This window comes from Callorhinus ursinus, unplaced genomic scaffold (genome assembly GCF_003265705.2).
Source record: "Callorhinus ursinus isolate GAN/ISIS: 27379988/994484 unplaced genomic scaffold, GSC_fseal_2.0 scaffold1, whole genome shotgun sequence".
Taxonomy (NCBI): domain Eukaryota; kingdom Metazoa; phylum Chordata; class Mammalia; order Carnivora; family Otariidae; genus Callorhinus; species Callorhinus ursinus.
In genome coordinates this window covers 20,808,712-20,826,970 of record NW_027397063.1, presented here as the reverse complement: position 1 = coordinate 20,826,970, position 18,259 = coordinate 20,808,712, and the positions used below count along the sequence as shown (strand labels likewise).

The window sequence follows — 18,259 nt, the reverse complement described above, 5'->3', positions numbered from 1 at the left end:
GGCCTGCTGTTCTACTTCAGTCAACAGAGACAGAAACATACATAGTAATTACATCAGAGTTTTCCCAACTAAAGATTTAGGTAATTCCTAACTACTAATCAAATCAATAATCTTAGAAAGTCTGCCACATGAGTTTAGAGTATAAACTATGATACTAAAATGATGTAAACTATAAATGACACAAAGTTAGGGGCCTAGACTTCAAGTTTCTCTGACTTCTAAATTAAGATGCCACTATCATATATTACACAAATATAAAATGCCTATCAAGAAACATCTAAATAAGAAAAATATAATAAATTGTATATTAATATCATTTAGATTCTGCATTTGAATATAAAACTCAAACATTTCTAGAATTTGATTAACTCAAATATCCAACTGAAAAGAAACAAGAAATAATTTGAATTTCTAGGTGATATTTTAAGGTTATTCAAGGACACATTCAAGAATTTTTTTAAAAGGAAATTTAAAACAAAGTCATCTGCTTTTACAAAGGCACAAAAATCTGTTCATCATGAATTTTAAATTTGTTACTTATTATCATAAAGTAGAACAAGTAGTTCTAGTTCTACTTTATTACCAGAAAGAAGTAAATGATATTACTAACATTAATAAACTTTATTACTATAAACCAGTAAACCAGGAGAATAAAGTTCTACTTTATTACTATAAATCAGTTTGGGTTTTGTTACACTTTAGCATAATAGGTCAAAAAAAAAAGTTGTAGTATATATGTTTACTTTTTTGCTTTGCGATTGGCAATTTACCTAAGTAAAACGTTTCCTAAGTAAAAAGTAAGATTACTTGAGCACTGAAATTGAAACAAGATGTTTAATAAGTCATGATTTTCAAATATTGAATTAATTTCTCTATTACTGAATTATTCTAACTTTCTTTTGAATATTTCTGTTCTCTACATCTTCTTGTAAGAAGATTTTTAGTTATTAATTTTCTGGAAAGCAAATAAAATACAGAATATACAATTTAAGAAACACACACACATATATAAACTTTCTTCATAATTACCCAGTTGATATAATTAGTACCCAAATCATACTATTTTTTTTCATACTATGATGTCATAAAATTCTTTATCCCAGAATCAGAGACCATACCGATTATCTTACACACGATTTAGTAAGATAAATCAAATTATTCAGTTCTTACCAGATCCTGCCCAGCACATCAAACAGAGAAAAATGTATACTCTCATTTGGAATCCAATAAAAGTAAAAGCAGCCCTCAGAGTCAGCAAAAAAGAAATCCTGAAATTCATTAAGGTTTCTCTTTGGTAAGATTGCCAGTCTGGTAGGTTTTATCAAGAAAGATTCCTGATCTTTTGCTCCTCCCTGTTTGTAGTAAAGGTAAGGTGGTTTGTTTTCTCTTATCTGGCTTGTGGTGGTGAGAGGATTTTTAAGTCAAAACTCTAAGAAGTCACAAACAGCTGCCGAAGTTAAATTTGAGGGAAAGAAAAAGTAATTATATCTTTCTTTATTCCTCTTAACCTCAAGATTTCAGAAGTGGTCAGGAAGAATATGTCTGTTGAAAGCCTAGAGCAAATGTGATGTTAAAAAATGCTAGAAATGGAAAGAGTCAGAAAACGTTGTGGTTTATGTTCATTTTGATTACAAACTAAGCTGTCTTCATATACCATAAAATCAATAATAAAATCCATATCCATCAAGCTGTCAAATATAAAATATGAGATTTTCATGTTTGTGCAGTTTTGCAACCCAAGCTCAGTGGCTATTTTAAAATTCAAAATGCTAGCTTATTCTTGAGTTCTATAATTGGAAAATAAACAAAAAATATTTTTATTTTTAATATAACATTTTAAAATTATGGGGTTTTTTTCACATTTACTTCATTTTTCCCCTTATTTTCCTTCCAGCAAGACTTTAGTAGGTCTGGAAAATAGAGAACCAGTGTAAGTACATGCATTATCAGTTCAAAAATTCAATTTGTTTTTTATAAAATCAAGTCTCTATATATTTCCAAAGATATTTTAAGAACAGAAATGCCTAATTCATATCATCGATCAGTAGAAACTAATCAAGGTCTGGGAGGTATATCAAAGAATCCACAAACAAAAGGAGGTATTCGTTTAAGAACCATGAAAAATTTAAAACTCATCAATTTAAACTGTTCACTCTCTAGGGATTTTATGTGAGACTTCATTTTTAGAAGGAGTCCACTACTATAATTTGACTGGAGACCACGAATGTACTTCTCTAACAAAAATAGGAGTAATCATTCCTATCATTCTAATGATCTACTAATCATCCTAATCATTCCAATCATTTTGGAATGAGGGAAGAAAGGTAATATAAATGTCATACATGTTAAAAGAGATTCTTAACAAGTTTATACTTAAAAGATAAATCTTTCCTATTTAACATATAATTTTTTATTTTGTGCTTTTGATGTGACAGTGAAATATTAATCTTATGGATTATTTTCATCTTTGCCATTCTGAAGAGCTCATATTCAAAATATCAACTTGGCATTTAATACAGTACAATACATAGCAGAGTTTCAAAATATAAAAAAACTATACTGTTTTCATATTTTTTACTTACTGTCAATAGTGATAAAATTGAGATTAATGTCCATTGCATTAAATAGCAGAATATTGAGAAATGGCAAATTATATAAAATATCTATAGTTTATTTTTTTTAAGATTTTATTTATTTGTCAGAGAGAGAAAGAGAGAGCACAAGTAGGGAGGAGGGGTCAGTAGGCAGAGGGAGGAGCAGGCTCCCTGCTGAGCAAGGAGCCTGATGCGGGACTCGATCCCAGGACTCTGGGATCATGACTTAAGCCGAAGGCAGATGCTTAATCGACTGACTCACTCAGGCGTCCCAAAATATCTATTGTTTAGTAAGAGAATATTTCCGTGCTTATTTAGTCCTCCTTCGAAATAAAAAATGATTTTAAGCTTACAGACATCGATACAATATAAATAATACGATAAGGATGAAGATATAAATTTGATTGAGCTCTATGTACCAGGTACGCTTCTAGGGACTTTACACGTGATTATAATAGGTAGTTGAGTAGTGTTTACTTAGATGGGGGAGTCATTGTTTATCAGAACATATTTTGGCACAATCTTTTTGTATAATTTAGCAATATGTGTCAGAATGTTTAATGGTCTTACCCTTTGATTCGGCAATCAAACATCCAAGATATTTTCCCACAGAAATACTAACATATGTGCACAAAGACATAAGAGCAAGGTTTTAATCTCAGCATTTTTATCATGGCTAAAAAATGGAAACAATGTAAATGTCTAACAGTGGGGGATTAGTCTAATTATGTACATACTGTGGATTAAAATTAATGATGTAGATAAATCAATATTAATTGATATAGAAAGTCTCCATTATGTAGTTCAAGGGGCGCCTGGGTGGCTCAGTCGTTAAGCGTCTGCCTTCGGCTTGGGTCGTGATCCCAGGGTCCTGGGATCGAGCCCCGCATCGGGCTCCCTGCTCGGTGGGGAGCCTGCTTCTCCCTCTCCCACTCCCCCTGCTTGTGTTCCCTCTCTCGCTGTGTCTCTCTCTGTCAAATAAATAAAATCTTTAAAAAAAAAAAAAAGGGAGAAAAGGCAAGCTAAAAAATAATATGTATAGTAAAATTTATTTTCCTAAAATATGTTTTACATATATATGTATAGATCAAAGTTAGAAAGGTTTTCCTCCAAAATGTTTATCTCTGCATGGCAGACTTATTTTTTTTTCTTTATTTCTTTAAACATTAAAAATATCTCTTTACAATAATCATCTAATACAAGTAAAACAAACAAAAAAAGCTATATTTACTTGGGACAAATATGGTTAAGAAAATCAGAATAGAGAAAAAAATGAGGGTAGGAAAAAAGTGAAGACAAAAGTGAGGTCAATTTTTTTTTTTTTTTTTTTGGTGAGGTCAATTTTAGAATCCACTAGAGTCCCTTTACACTAATCTATCAAGTTTCTCCATTCACTCATCCATTCATGCAACTTTTATTAAGCATGTACTGATTTCCAGGCATAATGTAGTTGGACATACAAAGTAGAGACATTCATTCATTCAAACTGTATTATGTCAACAACTATTTATGATATATCCACAGATATGTCGAGGTTTGTCCTAGGTACTGAAATATATTTACCCTATTGCAATTCACAGTGAGGAGGGCATGAAAAAGGTATATCTATGGAAACATGGAACCACATAGCAGGGCAGCCAGCTAATCTAGAGTGCAGAGTTCAGGGAAACCTTGTAGGAGATGCTGCGTAGGCTGAACTACAAAAGAGAGTAAGAGTCAACTGGGCAAAGAAAGGGAGAAAGAAGCTCTAGTTTTAGATGACAGATAGATGACAGATTTATATACATGGATTATAGTTATACATATATATATATATATATAAACATTTTCATTTTTGAATACATAAGGTTAGGGGTGTAAAACGTCCTGAGTCAAGAAAGGCTAATTCTTTATAGTGTTCCATACATTTAACCCATTAAATCTTATATTTGAGTAATGGTCCAGGAAATGCTGAGAATAAATTATTTTTTTTTAAGATTTTATTTATTTATTAGAGAGAGAGCACAAGCAGGGAGAGTCTCAGGCAGAGGGGGAAACAGGATCCCCTCTGAGCAGGGAGCCCGATGCTGGGACTCAATCCCAGGCCCCTGGGATCATGACCTGAGCCGAAGGCAGACGCTTAACCATCTGAGCCACCCAGGCGCCCCGAGAATAAATTATTTTTTAACTACTGCTAGTTTTATTACAATGTGTTCATTCAATATAAGTTAGGAAATACAGCAAGCTTAAATTAGAAAAATGATATATATGTAGGTCAAATTCTGAATAAACAGCTAACTGCATGAGCTGACTTTCAGAGCTTATAACATTAAAAAAGTACTATAGAAGTATAAGCACCATAAATTCAGGTCCTGCCAAAAGAAAAGAGGATGTGAAGGGGCGCCTGGGTGGCTAAGTCATTGGGTGTCTGCCTTGGGCTCAGGTCATGATCCCAGGGTCCTGGAATCAAGCCCCACATCGGGCTCCCTGCTCCGCGGGAAGCCTGCTTCTCCCTCTCCTACTCCCCCTGCTTGTGTTCTCTCTCCTGCTGTCTCTCTCTCTTGTCAAATAAATAAATAAAATCTTAAAAAAAGAGGATGTGATAAGAACACCAAAATCATACACATTTGTAAAAAAAAAAAAAAGGTATGATGCAAGCTTCAATATAGCAAGACATGATTGTTAATTATTTATAAATACAGCTAAAGGTTTATCTGATTCACAACCAGATATGTGCACGGCAAATTTTACAGTGAAACCTGAAGATCCAACTCCTAGATTAGCTGTGACTGAGGGGAAGTTAACGAGGAAATATGTTCATTGGATAAGATTTATGAGATAAATGAATTTAAAAAATCAATAGTATGACACATAATTGAGACCTTCAGGTATCCATTCATTTGATCAACATATATTTGTTATAAACTACAATGTGTTAGTTTCCTTAATCCCCTCTTACCCTACCACAATGTTGATGACAGAGGAAAGAAAGGAAAAATGGAGACAGGACTTATACACTTACGATATCAACAGAAGGTGACTACTGAGGTTACTGACACATGATTTTGTACGGGGAAATCTGTCTCTCTCATTACGCTGAAAGCTTTAGGACAGATCTTTATACTTAACCTTTGTTTCCCAGGGATTAAAGACAGCGCTTGGTACATAGCAAGCATTCAAAAATGAAGTACTGTATCCTAAGTACAATCCTAAATGAAGTACTGTAATTTACATTAGCCCAATCCATTCCTTAAGAAATAGAACCTGAATTATCACCACTCCTAACCAATAGCCAAATGATGTCCTGATTACTTGTATATTTAGGGGATAATTTCAGTGTCTTTCATAGACATATGGATTTTTCAAAAAGGAAGCCAATAGTTGACAGTTGATTTATCCATCCACTGAGATTCTGAGTGGGTTTTCTTCTCCCTTTCTTTTACTTACCTTTATTTTTTGTAGGATATTTTTCCCCTAACCCTCCTCAAGTAAAAATTAATTATTCACCCTGGTCACTGTATACAAAGTACAGTCCTGATACAAAGTACAAACATTGGATCCCGCTACAAGCGCCCTGCAGCCATCCTCAAAAATTCTGGCTTCAGTCACAAAACTTGCTATCTTTTTTGTAGTGTTCCTCGGTAGAAGCCGTTTTCTCAAGTTTTCAAATGCCTTCTGGAGTCCACCTAAAACCTTTGTACCCATTTTCAAAGACTTCTCTAGGGCGCGCTTGCTAGGTAAATAAACTTTAGTTCTAGGATTCTATTGTATTTCACATCCACGCATGCACGGACTTATTCTTTCAAAAAACTAGTTTATACAGAATATAAATTCAAACTCCTAATGATTTATTCATTCACTCTTTGGAAACAAATCTTCCCCCATTAACCGGGCAGCTCCAGTACTGCAGGTAGTATGTCTTAAAATATCTCTTTTATTGAAAATGTTGATTGAATAAATCCAAAGTCAATTAACAATGGTGTACCTAGAAAAATGGAAGGCACTCCACCAGCGAGAGGGAAAAGCCCCGAGCGCCGTAATCTTTTTAATTCTCACTCACTCTCCTAGGGTTCCGGCGGGATCCGGAGCAGCGTGGCGGCGCGGCGGGCGGTCCCCGCCAGCCTCTGTGGGGCGTGGCCCCGCAGCCCCGCCCCGCCCCTGGCGCGCGCGCTCCCGTCGCCGGCCCCGATCCCGTAGTCCGAGCGGCGCAGAAAAGCGACGAGAGGGGGCGGGGCTTGGAGACCTCCTCCAGCCTCGGGCCGAGACCGGAGGGATGTTCCCTGCTCAGGAGGAGGCCGACAGAACGGTGTTTGTGGGGAATTTAGAGGCCCGAGTACGGGAAGAGATTCTTTACGAGCTGTTCCTTCAGGTATCGTCGGCGGGGGGCGGCGGACGGGCGGGGACCGTCGAGCCGGAAGCGCAGCCCGAGGGGCGGGGCGCACCCGGACCACCCGGAGCCCGGCCCCCTTCCCGCCGCATCTTGTACCTAGGTTTATAATTTAGTTCCGTTTTGGCACACCTGCCTCTAGGTGAGCAGCTGGTAGTGAAGTGATATATAATATGCGTCCCATGCCCATCCCCACTATAGAGCCCTAGGAGTGGGAAGTGACTTAGCTCCCCCCAGCCCCCGGCCCTGAGGAGGGGCTTTGCGGAGACTGCCTGGGCCTTGGGTGTCTAGGGCAAAACAGAAAACAGCCCTGTCACTACCTTCCTTCAGGTAATAAGCGCCCTTACGCCTTACATCCAGCATTGGTATAGATTTTAAAAATGTTACCCTATACATTACTTATTCCTCCAAACCCTTTGATACGGAGAGTGTTTTTACTCCAGTATGGTAAGTAAGATTTAATGATTCGTACAGTCAAATCATGACTATGAGCAATTGATTCCCTGGGCAGTTCCCTGTATTTCATACCAAGAGGGCCTTTTGGAAACTTTTCGAGATTTAGGGCCTCCACGAGTAAGCCTTCTGTCCCCAGTAAACACTCACCTATTGTATACATGTAGATGTCACTTCTAAAGAAATCTACTCTTCCAGCCATTCATCTAGCCATTACATGACAAACACGAAGATGCTGAACATACAAATTTAAGAGATAACCCTTGGTCTTTCTTTTTTTTTTTTTAAGATTTTATTTATTTATTCGACAGAGAGAGACACAGCGAGAGAGGGAACACAAGCAGGGGGAGTGGGAGAGGGAGAAGCAGGCTTCCCACTGAGCAGGGAGCCGGATGTGGGGCTCGATCCCAGGACCCTGGGACCATGACCTGAGCCGAAGGCAGTCGCTTAACGACTGAGCCACTCAGGAGCCCCGCCCTTGGTCTTTCTAAAAGGGGAAATTTAAAAATTAATTACCATGATTTAGGATAATCTAAAAAGAGAAGGATATGTAATATAGTGAAGTTGTTTGGAATATGAACTCTAATGTCATAATGTCTAATGTCGATGTGACTTTGGGCAAGTAAATGACTATCTCAGTACTGCAGTTTCTTTAAATGTTAAATGGTAGTAATAGCATCTACAAAGTGATGTGGGAAGATTAAATAACTTAATGCAGGTAAAACAGAATTGAGCTTGGCATTTCTGAGTGTTTGCTGCTGCTGCTACTGCTACCACTAATAGTGGTACAATTACTAATACTACTAATACTAATAAATGAGAAATCAAGAAAGAAAGACTTTCCCCTATCAGAATAAGGGCAAGTTCCAAGGCAGACAATAGCAAAGCTAAATTTCTGGGACTAGGTAAGTACTACTAGCAGTGAAAAAGGTTCTCTACATGGTTTTTGAAAGGCCCTAACTTTGTTTCTGTCTTCTGTTAATTTCAGATACACACAGTTTGATCAAGAGAATTCCCCCTCCAAGGAACACAGTTTCCTTTCCTGGACATAAAACTTTATTATTTGAAAAATATGTTTAAGGCTTTTATGCTTACTTTTCTAAGTTGCCATCTTTTAAAATTTGCCCTTTTTAATCTGCTCTGATAGTTTTCTTTTCCTATAGTTATTTTCCCCAATATCATTTGAAACTTTCCACTCTAACAACAAAAAAAATTTAAAGAAAAAGAAAACAGAAAAAAGAAAAGACCTTATAGTTCTTTTTTCCTGAAGGTTTCTCTTATGTTGAGCCTGCAAAAAGGAGGAGGGGAGTTGGGAATAGGCATAAAGGCCCCCAGCACGCACTTACATTATTTCTAGTCAGTAGGAACTGGATCACTATGAGTTGTATGGATCTACAAGGTAGGTAGGTAGGTAGATAGATAGATAGATATTGTAAATATAAAATCTTCTCATTTTTTAAATAATTTCTACCTAAACAAAATGTTCATGTCTTTTAACAGATCAGGCAACCAAGCATATGTATTTATTTTTGCCTAGGTCCTTCTGTATTCTGTAAGAATTTGCTAAAATGAAGTGTCTTTTAGAAAGGCTTTTTAAAACACATGAACTTAGTCTTCAAAAAGACTAAAAGATGATGGGATTGTTACTACAAGCAAGTTTTGTTGAAATTTATCTTTAGAAATGCTTTGGTATACCTTCGAATTTGTAAAATTCAAAGCATTTAAGCATACTCTTTTCATTTGTGATTTCATATATTTAATATCTGTAGTAGAACAGTACTGATTAAAATTGGGTTTTTTGGGACGCCTGGGTGGCTCAGTTGGTTAAGCGACTGCCTTCGGCTCAGGTCATGATCCTGGAGTCCCGGGATCGAGTCCCGCATCGGGCTCCCTGCTCGGCAGGGAGTCTGCTTCTCCCTCTGACCCTCTTCCCTCTCGTGCTCTCTATCTCTCATTCTCTCTCTCTCAAATAAATAAATAACATCTTTAAAAAAAAAAATTGGGTTTTTTTATTACTGTATATTTATCCTTTTACTAGTTTCTTTCAAATTTCTGATTATCCTTTGAAGTGAAAAAATCAGGTTTAAAGTTTTTGTACTTTTGACTAAGAAATACTGAAGTAGAGATTTGGAGGAGAAAGATAATGAATTCAGTTTCAATTATGTTGAAGAACAGTCACACACAGGTCTCCAGGCAGCATGAGTGTAAAAAATAGATTTGTTGACGAAGTGGTCCTTGGATCCAGAAGGGAGGATGAGCTAGTCCCTGAGAAAGCAGAAAAGGAATAAAAAAAAAAAAGACGGAATCTTAAAATGTAGTATCATTTTAAAGATGATAGTTAACATTTTTCTTTAGAATAAAAGCGATTTCTTTATCCAACTCGACAGAGAAAAGTAATCAGTCATTAAAGTACAATTAAAAAGTATGAGCCAGGGGTGCCTGGGTGGCTCAGTCGGTTAAGCATCTGCCTTTGGCTCAGGTCATGGTCCCAGCGTCCTGGGACGGAGACCCACATCAGGGTCCCTGCTCAGCAGGGAGTCTGCTTCTCCCTCTGCCCCTCACCCCGCTCATGCTCTTTCTTTGTCTCTCAAAAATAAATAAAATCTAAAAAAATAAATAAAAGTAAAAAGCATGAGCCATTTGCCATTAAATCTTAGTTGTTTATAAGTCTTTGTGGGTGCCTCCTGTAATCATTATCATGGGGGACATGTAAGTTTTTTAGTTGTAATTAATACCTTTTTACAATATTTCACTCTGCTTTTTTACTCTCTTGCTAATTATAGGTTTTACTACCAATACAGTCTGAATATTTTCAATTTATTTTGTTTTATTCCATTTTTTAAATACATGATGGAATAATATTCTCCCATTGTGGGAATTAGAACCTTTCCAATTTTTCACTCATATAAACAGTGCACCTACTTAAAAGTCGTAAACATACTAAAACATTTTTTCCTTTGGGAATATTTACCAAATGGGATTATTAGATCAAAATACATGATAAATTAGTTTCTCTTGTCAAAATGTTTAACTCTGACAAAAAAAATGAGGCCGTGCTACAATACAACAGTTTTTTAGGCTCACTCAAACCAACATTAGGTTTGTCATTTCAATTTGTTTTTGAGTTATACACAGTTAATACATACGGAGATAAAATAGTATTTTACTCTTAGATTTAAATGCTCTCTAAATTGTTTTGTTAAACCTAGCAGAGGGTAACATTTCTTTTAAGATTTGGAACTGTTACCTAAAATTTTCTGTTCTTAACACCATGAATGTTTTCTTGATGAGCAAAAAATACTAGAAAGTGTGATGAAATATGATATTTACTGTTAGGAAAATGCATCATTCGCAGAGCTACATAAAGCAATTACTGCTAACAGATTTATTTTGAAGTCTGAAGTTGAATATACTTGATTTATCTGAATGTAAAAAAAAATCTTTAGATTTATGAGAAAATAATTTTTAAGTTTTTTATAGGCTGGGCCATTAACCAAAGTGACTATATGCAAAGACAGAGAAGGAAAGCCGAAGACTTTTGGATTTGTCTGCTTTAAGCACCCTGAATCGGTGTCTTATGCCATAGCTTTGCTGAATGGAATACGTTTATATGGAAGACCAATTAATGTACAGTATCGATTTGGTAGGTCTTGCCACTGAAGAATCTTCCAAGTGTGTTTTGTTGATGGTGTTGTTCTCAGAGGTGTGAACATTGTGTTTTCTATATAACGTAAGACCAAAAAAGTGTTCCTTTTGTCTCTGTTAAATTTTCTCAGAATACATGTAGACATTCATAGTGTTATATGATTAACTAGTATTGCCAATCCTATGGCATCTTTTCTATATTAAAGTTTAAAATGTTCTATCTTAGTACCAGCCAGCAAGTAGCTATGATAGTTGCTATTGGCTGTTGTAAATTAAGCAAATCTAAATGAATTGGGACACACAGCTCTAGCCTTGAATACATCAAGGTCATTTGCCGATCTTGTCAGTGCTAGTGTGTGGTATCAAATACCTACTGTTTGGGAGGTAGAGTGGGTGCCTTAGTCGTTCTCTTGCGAACACCATACTCTGCATTAGTGCCTTGGATCTAAGCCCCTGCAAAAGTAGCTGGCCAAAAGCGGCTGCAGAGTGACCCTCAGTCACTGTGGAGGAGAGTTTCCGGACACCAATGACCTCAAATGTCTTCTACACACCTGTCAAAAACGGATTAAATACTGGAGAACACTGAACTAGTAGACTACCTCTTTCACGTTTTGAGGGACTGATAGAGGTGATGCTTATGGTGCAGTGCTTGCAATGCGTATGTTGCCTCCCTCCCCTCAGTGATGCAAGTCTATTGATGTATCCTTTGTTTATTTTTTTCCTCTTATTATACTAAAAACAGTAAGAAAACAGTACCTCATTGCAAAGGAAAAAGGTTTCTCTCCTTGTGTTTCTTTCTTTTATTTATATTTTTAATGATTTTGCAAAGGTAATTGGCTGTATCATTGCTTTCAAGTACTGTTTGGTTAACTCACACAGACTGGTAAAATGGGCCGGGATGCACTATGTTCTGACACATCGCAGCCAGCTGCTTAGCATCCTCTGTAATGTTTCATCCACTTTTGCCAATGCAGTTTAGAGAACTCCTGCATTCTCCACAAGAGGCAGATCACACTAATTTTTGCCATTATTAGTCTGCAAGCGTGTGGAACAACACAACATCATCTATCTTATGGTCCCATGTCAATATCATTCTTCTGTGCAGCCATGGCTTTGGACAAAGCTTGGTTATAATTCAGTCATTTGTTGTAATGTAAACAATCTGTAAATACCACTTGGGAGATCAAAGATATATTCATGTACCTTATATGATTAAGGAATTTTGACCAATGCTGCATCCTTTTAGGTTTGGAGTTTTTCTTTGGCTTAACAATAGAACTCCAAAAAATTGTACCATTAAGTAATCTGTTGATTCTTTTTCTTCTGTAGGGAGCTCTCGCTCTTCTGAACCAGCTAACCAAAGTTTTGAGAGCTGTGTTAAGATAAATTCACACAGCTACAGGTAATTAAAAATATTTTTTCAAAAAACAAATATGTTCTTGTGCGAGAAATAGTTTTTATATATTCTGAACTATTGTAAAACCTTACTGTTTAGACATGGGATAAAATTTAAGCAATTCACTTTTTTTCTGAAATGATGAACAGTGGCAAAATATTTTGATTTAAAGTTCAGTTTTAATATTTTCAGTAGCAGGTGAGAAAGATTCATATTTCTAGTGTTCTTTATAGTTTACCTTATGCTTTTTGTAGATGTTAAATCACTTAAGCTTCCAAGGTGTCATTGTGATGGATCATAGAGATGCTATTATCCATATCTTGTACTTGAATAAACAGAGATGTAAAAGTTAACTAATTTTCAGGGTCATAAAGATGAAAAAGTGATAGTTGCTAGGCTTGAAATTAAGCCTTCTGACATTAAGCCATTCTGTCATTTATTGTACTACTTTTTCGAACTTCTTTATGATAATTTTCCAAATATTCTAAAATTTTGTATTGGCTGATTTCCTGATGCAATGGTAGCCCCTAAGGACACTGTCAGGCATCTATCCTAGAGGTCATGGAACAGAAAGGCTCTGAAACTGAATTAAGATGTTCAAATCACACCATTAATAAATGGTGTGATAAACCAATTTAGAAGACACAGTGAAAAGCAACAGGAAAGATCCTGGATAGTTTGGCACACGTATCATCGGGTACAAGTGACACTCTTACTTACTCCACATATTATCGACTGAGTCTATCTGTAGCACGTCTGACAGGTTACAAACTTATTTACTATCTGAATTGAACATATATTATAACTTCTGCCGGTATCTCCCAAGTGAGTTGCTTATTCTGTCCCTAACATGGTTTCATCACCGTCCCATAAACTACTAGCTTACTTAGAGTCTGTTACAAGCATTTCATCCATCCTGTTTGTTTTTGTCTTCTGCAGCAGAACTGAATATTCTCATGTAAACTAACAGTAGCTGAAAGTCCCATCTTTCTGAGGCATGAGCGAGTGCCTCCGAGGACTGGCAATCACACAGGCTTATCTATAGGAGAAGTACTACCTCCCAAATAAAACACAGTGTGTTCCACATCGTCATTCTTCCCAGTATTTCTGTATCAGGGAAATCAGGAGAAGTGAAAAAGTAGGTGCTGAGGGGCACCTGGGGGGCTCAGTCAGTTAAGATCTGCCTTCAGCTCAGGTCATGATCCCAGAGTCCTGAGATCGAGTCCTGCATCGGGTTCCCTGCTCCACGGGGAGTCTGCCTCTGCCTCTCCCCTGCTCATGCTCTCTCTCGCTCTTTCTCAAATAAAAAAGAAAGAAAGAAAATCATAAAAAAAAACCAGAGTAGGTGCTGACTTCAAATTATATGAACTTAAATCTTGCTTCTGCCACTTCATTAATGGTATGACCTTGGACAGGTTATTTCACCACACTGTAACCTGTTCTAAAACAAGGATCATACCTCGAAGATTGTTGTGAGAATCAAATTTTGTAATACATTCCATGTATTTAAAATACTGGACACATAGCAGGTATTCAGTAAATACTTTTCAGCCAGTGTTACCAGAAAGGGGGGAGTGATTTACTATGTTGGTAGGGGATGTACTATAGACTCATGAATTGAGCCATTTGTATAATAGGAGAGCTTCTTCTCTTCTACTAGTGGGAAAACATACCTCATATTTCTCAGGAATTAGGAAGAAACAAGCTGTTGCTGTTTGGGCAGAGGTAGAAAGACAAGCAGTATAAGATGTCAGAACTCTTGTATTCTATGTTTATGTTTGACAGACTCAATCATCACAAATTCTAGAGTAGAAAATCAGAATTATATGTATATTCCACAACAGTATACTTCATTGGTAGTACCTTATTTTCTAGTATTTGTTACATTATAAAGGAAGAATGAAAAGAGGATATAGTGTCCTAGAAGTAATGTGCAGAGAAAAATGGTGTACATGTTGTATCCTTAGTCTTTCATGGGTCTTTCTTTGAAAAGGATTTTTTATGCTTCTGTTGCCTCTTATGCCTTCTGTTTTCAATAAATAGTTCCTATATTAGTTTGCTGGGGCTGCCATAACAAATAACCACAAAGAGGTACTTAAACAACAGAAATGTGTTGTCTCATAGTTCTGGAGGCTAGAAGTCCAAGGTCAAGGTGTCCACAGAATTAGTTCCTTCTGAGGGCTATGAGAGAGAATGTTCTGTGTCTGTCTCATGGTGTCTTCTGGTTATTTGGCAGTCCTTGATATTCTTTGGCTTGTAGGTACATCACCCGGTTCTTCATATGATGTTCTCCTGTGTATGCCTGTCTTTAGATTTCCCCTTTTTATAAAGAAAACAGTCCTATTGGATTAGTGGCTCATCCTACTCCAGTAAGACTTCGTCTTAGCCAGTTACATCTGCAACAACCCTGGTTCCAAATGAGATCACATTCTGAGGTACTGGGGGTTCGGACTTCAACATGGGAATTTTGGGGTGATACAGTTTAGCCCCCAACTCTTCCCAATTTACATGTGATTCATCTCTGTAGACAACGATGCATGCCTTGAGATTCGCCTAGGAAGGACGGTGGTTTTAGAGAATCTGCCTCTGTGTTCGTGATGGTGCTAGTCCCGGCACTTCTGCTCCTGAGGTTGTATCTTACCCACTCTGTAATTTCATTGCGCTTTTTGTTTTTTTCTTTACTATCTATACACATGTTCTGGTCTCCTCCAACCTTGTCCCCAAATCAGGCTGTTACTTTTTGCCCCTTCTTCTCCCTGAAAAATCTTTCATCCTTCACACCCTTCCTTCCTACACGCTTCTTAAGCCCATTGTTAGATGGAAGGTGCTCGTCCAGAGGTTATCAGGAACTTCCGAACAATAGCTTCAATGCTAATTCAGTTTCCTTTTTCGTAACAACTGACACCGAATCCTCCCTTAGAGAGTTTTACTCTTCCACTGGTTTTTGCAGTAGTCTCACCACTTAGCGGTGGGGTGTCCGCATGCCCATCCCACTCATCTGTCCCTCCCCTGCCCTCATCTTTGCCCCGCCTTTGCCACAGCACACCTCCTTTCCTAAGGGTTAGTAGTACCGGCATTAAAACTGTGCAGTGCTGTGGCGCGTGAGGGCTAGCTGGAGAATCTGACTAGTAGTTGTAACTGGACTTTATGAAATAGCTTCGTAGAAGCAAATATGACAACACTTATAAAGGAAACTTTAGCTCACGACAGTTTTTAAATGAGGAGTTTTTATTATCTTAATTCATGTGTGCAAGAAATCCACAAACGTGGATAAACATGAGCAGTCCACTTAGGAAAGAGCATAATTTTTATAGTTAAACAGTAAAGATATCTTCAACAGTAAATTGAGGAAAATTTCTATATTTCTTTCACTTTTTATATCTGTAGAAGATTGAATGTACCCTTGGTGATTACCAACGACTTGCTTTGCTCTCTTCATACCTAAGTGTCTGTTTCTTTATACACATACAAGGCTGTTTAACATTTTCCTGTCAGAAGGCCAGATGTGACTCTAAATGTTGAGATTTCGATATGTAGCAATTAGTAAGACTTAAGGTACTACTATGTCACTATATTATCAGTATAATATCTGATTACTTGTGTGTATATGTTTAAAGTTAATCTTAACTGAGCTGTCTTAGAGAAGCTTTATTTTTTAATAACAAGGAGCCTTTTTCTTCTTTTTTTTTTAAAAAAAAGGACATTTGTGTGTAGGGATTTTAACTTTTTATTAATTTTTCTTTTACCTCCCCAAAGAAATGAAGAAGTTGTGGCCAGATCTTCCTTTCCCATGCAATTCTTTCCAATTAACAGTGCAGCTTTACCTCAAGAATATTTTTTCCTTCAGAAGATGGTAAGTTTGATATGCCTTTGGTTCAATATGTAATATAATACAGACTGTGATGGAACTTCTGTTTCTCAAATCTAAACCTGGGGTGAAGGCAGAAGCTGCCCTGAGCACTGTCTCCCCAATGGTAGTCTGCTCCAACAACCAAGTCATCTTTAGCCTCACACCTAGAACTTCAGCGAGTGTGTCAACACAAGAGGGGTAGATAGTAGTGACGCTGTATTGTGGTCCAAGTACAATTTGAGTAGAGAGTTCTCATTTAAACTTTAATTTAAATTAGATTCTCAGTGTTAAACTACATTATTTCTAGAGACTCTCGATAATATGGTTCTGGCCTAGAAATCATAATTATGGTCACAATAAGTTAAAGGGGAACTTAGGAAATGTTTTTTCTTCCAACTCCTCATTCTGTACATAATAAAATTGAGGTCTAGGGGTAGTAACCGGTAGGCCCAAGAGAGTACAGCTTGTTAGTGACAGACGTGGGACTATAACACAGGTATTGTGATTAACAGGGTGTGATTGTTGTGAACATCCAACATATATGTGAGCTTCAGATTTTTCAAACAGCCATTTTCATTTTGTAAACATAAAGAAAATGGAGAATTTAACTTTTGGGAAAAAAATTTTTCTTAGTTACAGTGAGATATTAAGAAACAACCAGTTCTCATCCAAAACTGTCAATATTTCTTCCCAGCATTTTTTATCCTTGGTAGAGATGAGAAACACACAGACACATGCAGGTTTGTGTTGTCTCTATTAATCTTTAATCTACTTTGAATAGTTAGAAATTTGAGTTAAAAACAAGAAAGGGTCTCTCTATCTTAATAGTTGACAAACATGCTGTACCATAGTGTGGCAGTTAGCCACATGTGAGACTAAGGAGCGGAGTTTTTAGTTTTATTTAATTTTAAATTTTATTAAAATTTTACAGCAGATACTTGGTTCAGTTAATAGAATATTTTTAAGAATATTTGCAGGAACTTGGGTATGTGGATCTACTTTTTCAGATGTTAAATTCTAGGTAATCTAAATTCAGATCAAGTATTTTCAGTGAAAATGTTGCATCCAAATTGAGATGTGCTGTAAGTATAAAATGCACACCAAATTTCAAAGACTTAGTATGGAGAAAGGAAAGTAAAATAACTCATTAATAATTTTTATGTTGTTTACATGTTGAAATGACAATATTTGGGATTTGGGATAAATAAAACACATCATTAGTGGCACCTGTTTTTCTATATTGCGGCTACTAGATGTAAAACTGGCTTGTGTTCTATTTCTGTAAGGCAGAATCTGTATTGTAGGAAGCTGTACACTACCTTGAATCTTTCCATTAACCATTTAAAGGAACTACCACATTCCTGTTTTGGAAAGTCACTGTCCTAACACGTGGTTTAGTTTGCCCATAGTTAGCTGTATAATGCATGTAAACTGTTAACTTTTTCTTTTAACGCTTCAGGCTTGTTTTGCTAGATGATTGTCTTTTTTCCCCAGCAGTGGCATGCCTATAATCCAGCCCTGCAGCTGCCTTACTATGAGATGGCAGCACCGCTTCCTAATAGCACGTCTGCAACGTCTTCACTAAATTGTGCTCCAGATCTGGAGGCTGGACCCAGCTCTTACGAATGGACTCACCAACAGCCCAGTGACCCTGACCTTTATCAGACGAATAAACGAAAGAGGCAAAAACAAACCAGTGACAGCGATAGTAGCACAGAAAACAAGAGGGGAAATGAATATAGCCAAAAGTTCCAAAAGTGTAAGAAAAAGAAAAGATATTAGCATTATGTTCACATGAAATTTGCCTACCCTGTCTTCATTTTCTTAAAAGAAAAAAACAAACACCTGTATTCTTCTCAATGACCAATCTCGTGGCTTTCTGGTGTTTTTTGAAATATATAATATCACATCTGATTTGCTATTTCATTTTTGTCTTGAATGACAAAAACTTATAA

At 36.8% G+C, this 18,259-nt stretch overlaps 2 protein-coding genes across 2 annotated transcripts in view; one reads left to right on the top strand and one right to left on the bottom strand.

The window, feature by feature from the left end:
- LIPI (lipase I) overlaps window positions 1-18,259 on the bottom strand; it is a 122,612-nt gene that overhangs the window by 57,763 nt on the left and 46,590 nt on the right. The gene's annotated exons all lie outside the window — the stretch shown is intronic.
- On the top strand, window positions 6,756-18,086 carry RBM11 (RNA binding motif protein 11). The gene is made up of 5 exons (XM_025872810.2): window positions 6,756-6,942; window positions 10,894-11,056; window positions 12,388-12,460; window positions 16,211-16,307; window positions 17,799-18,086. Exons 1-5 carry the CDS (start codon window positions 6,847-6,849, stop codon window positions 18,084-18,086), a joined length of 717 nt encoding a protein of 238 aa, XP_025728595.1. The 5' UTR covers window positions 6,756-6,846.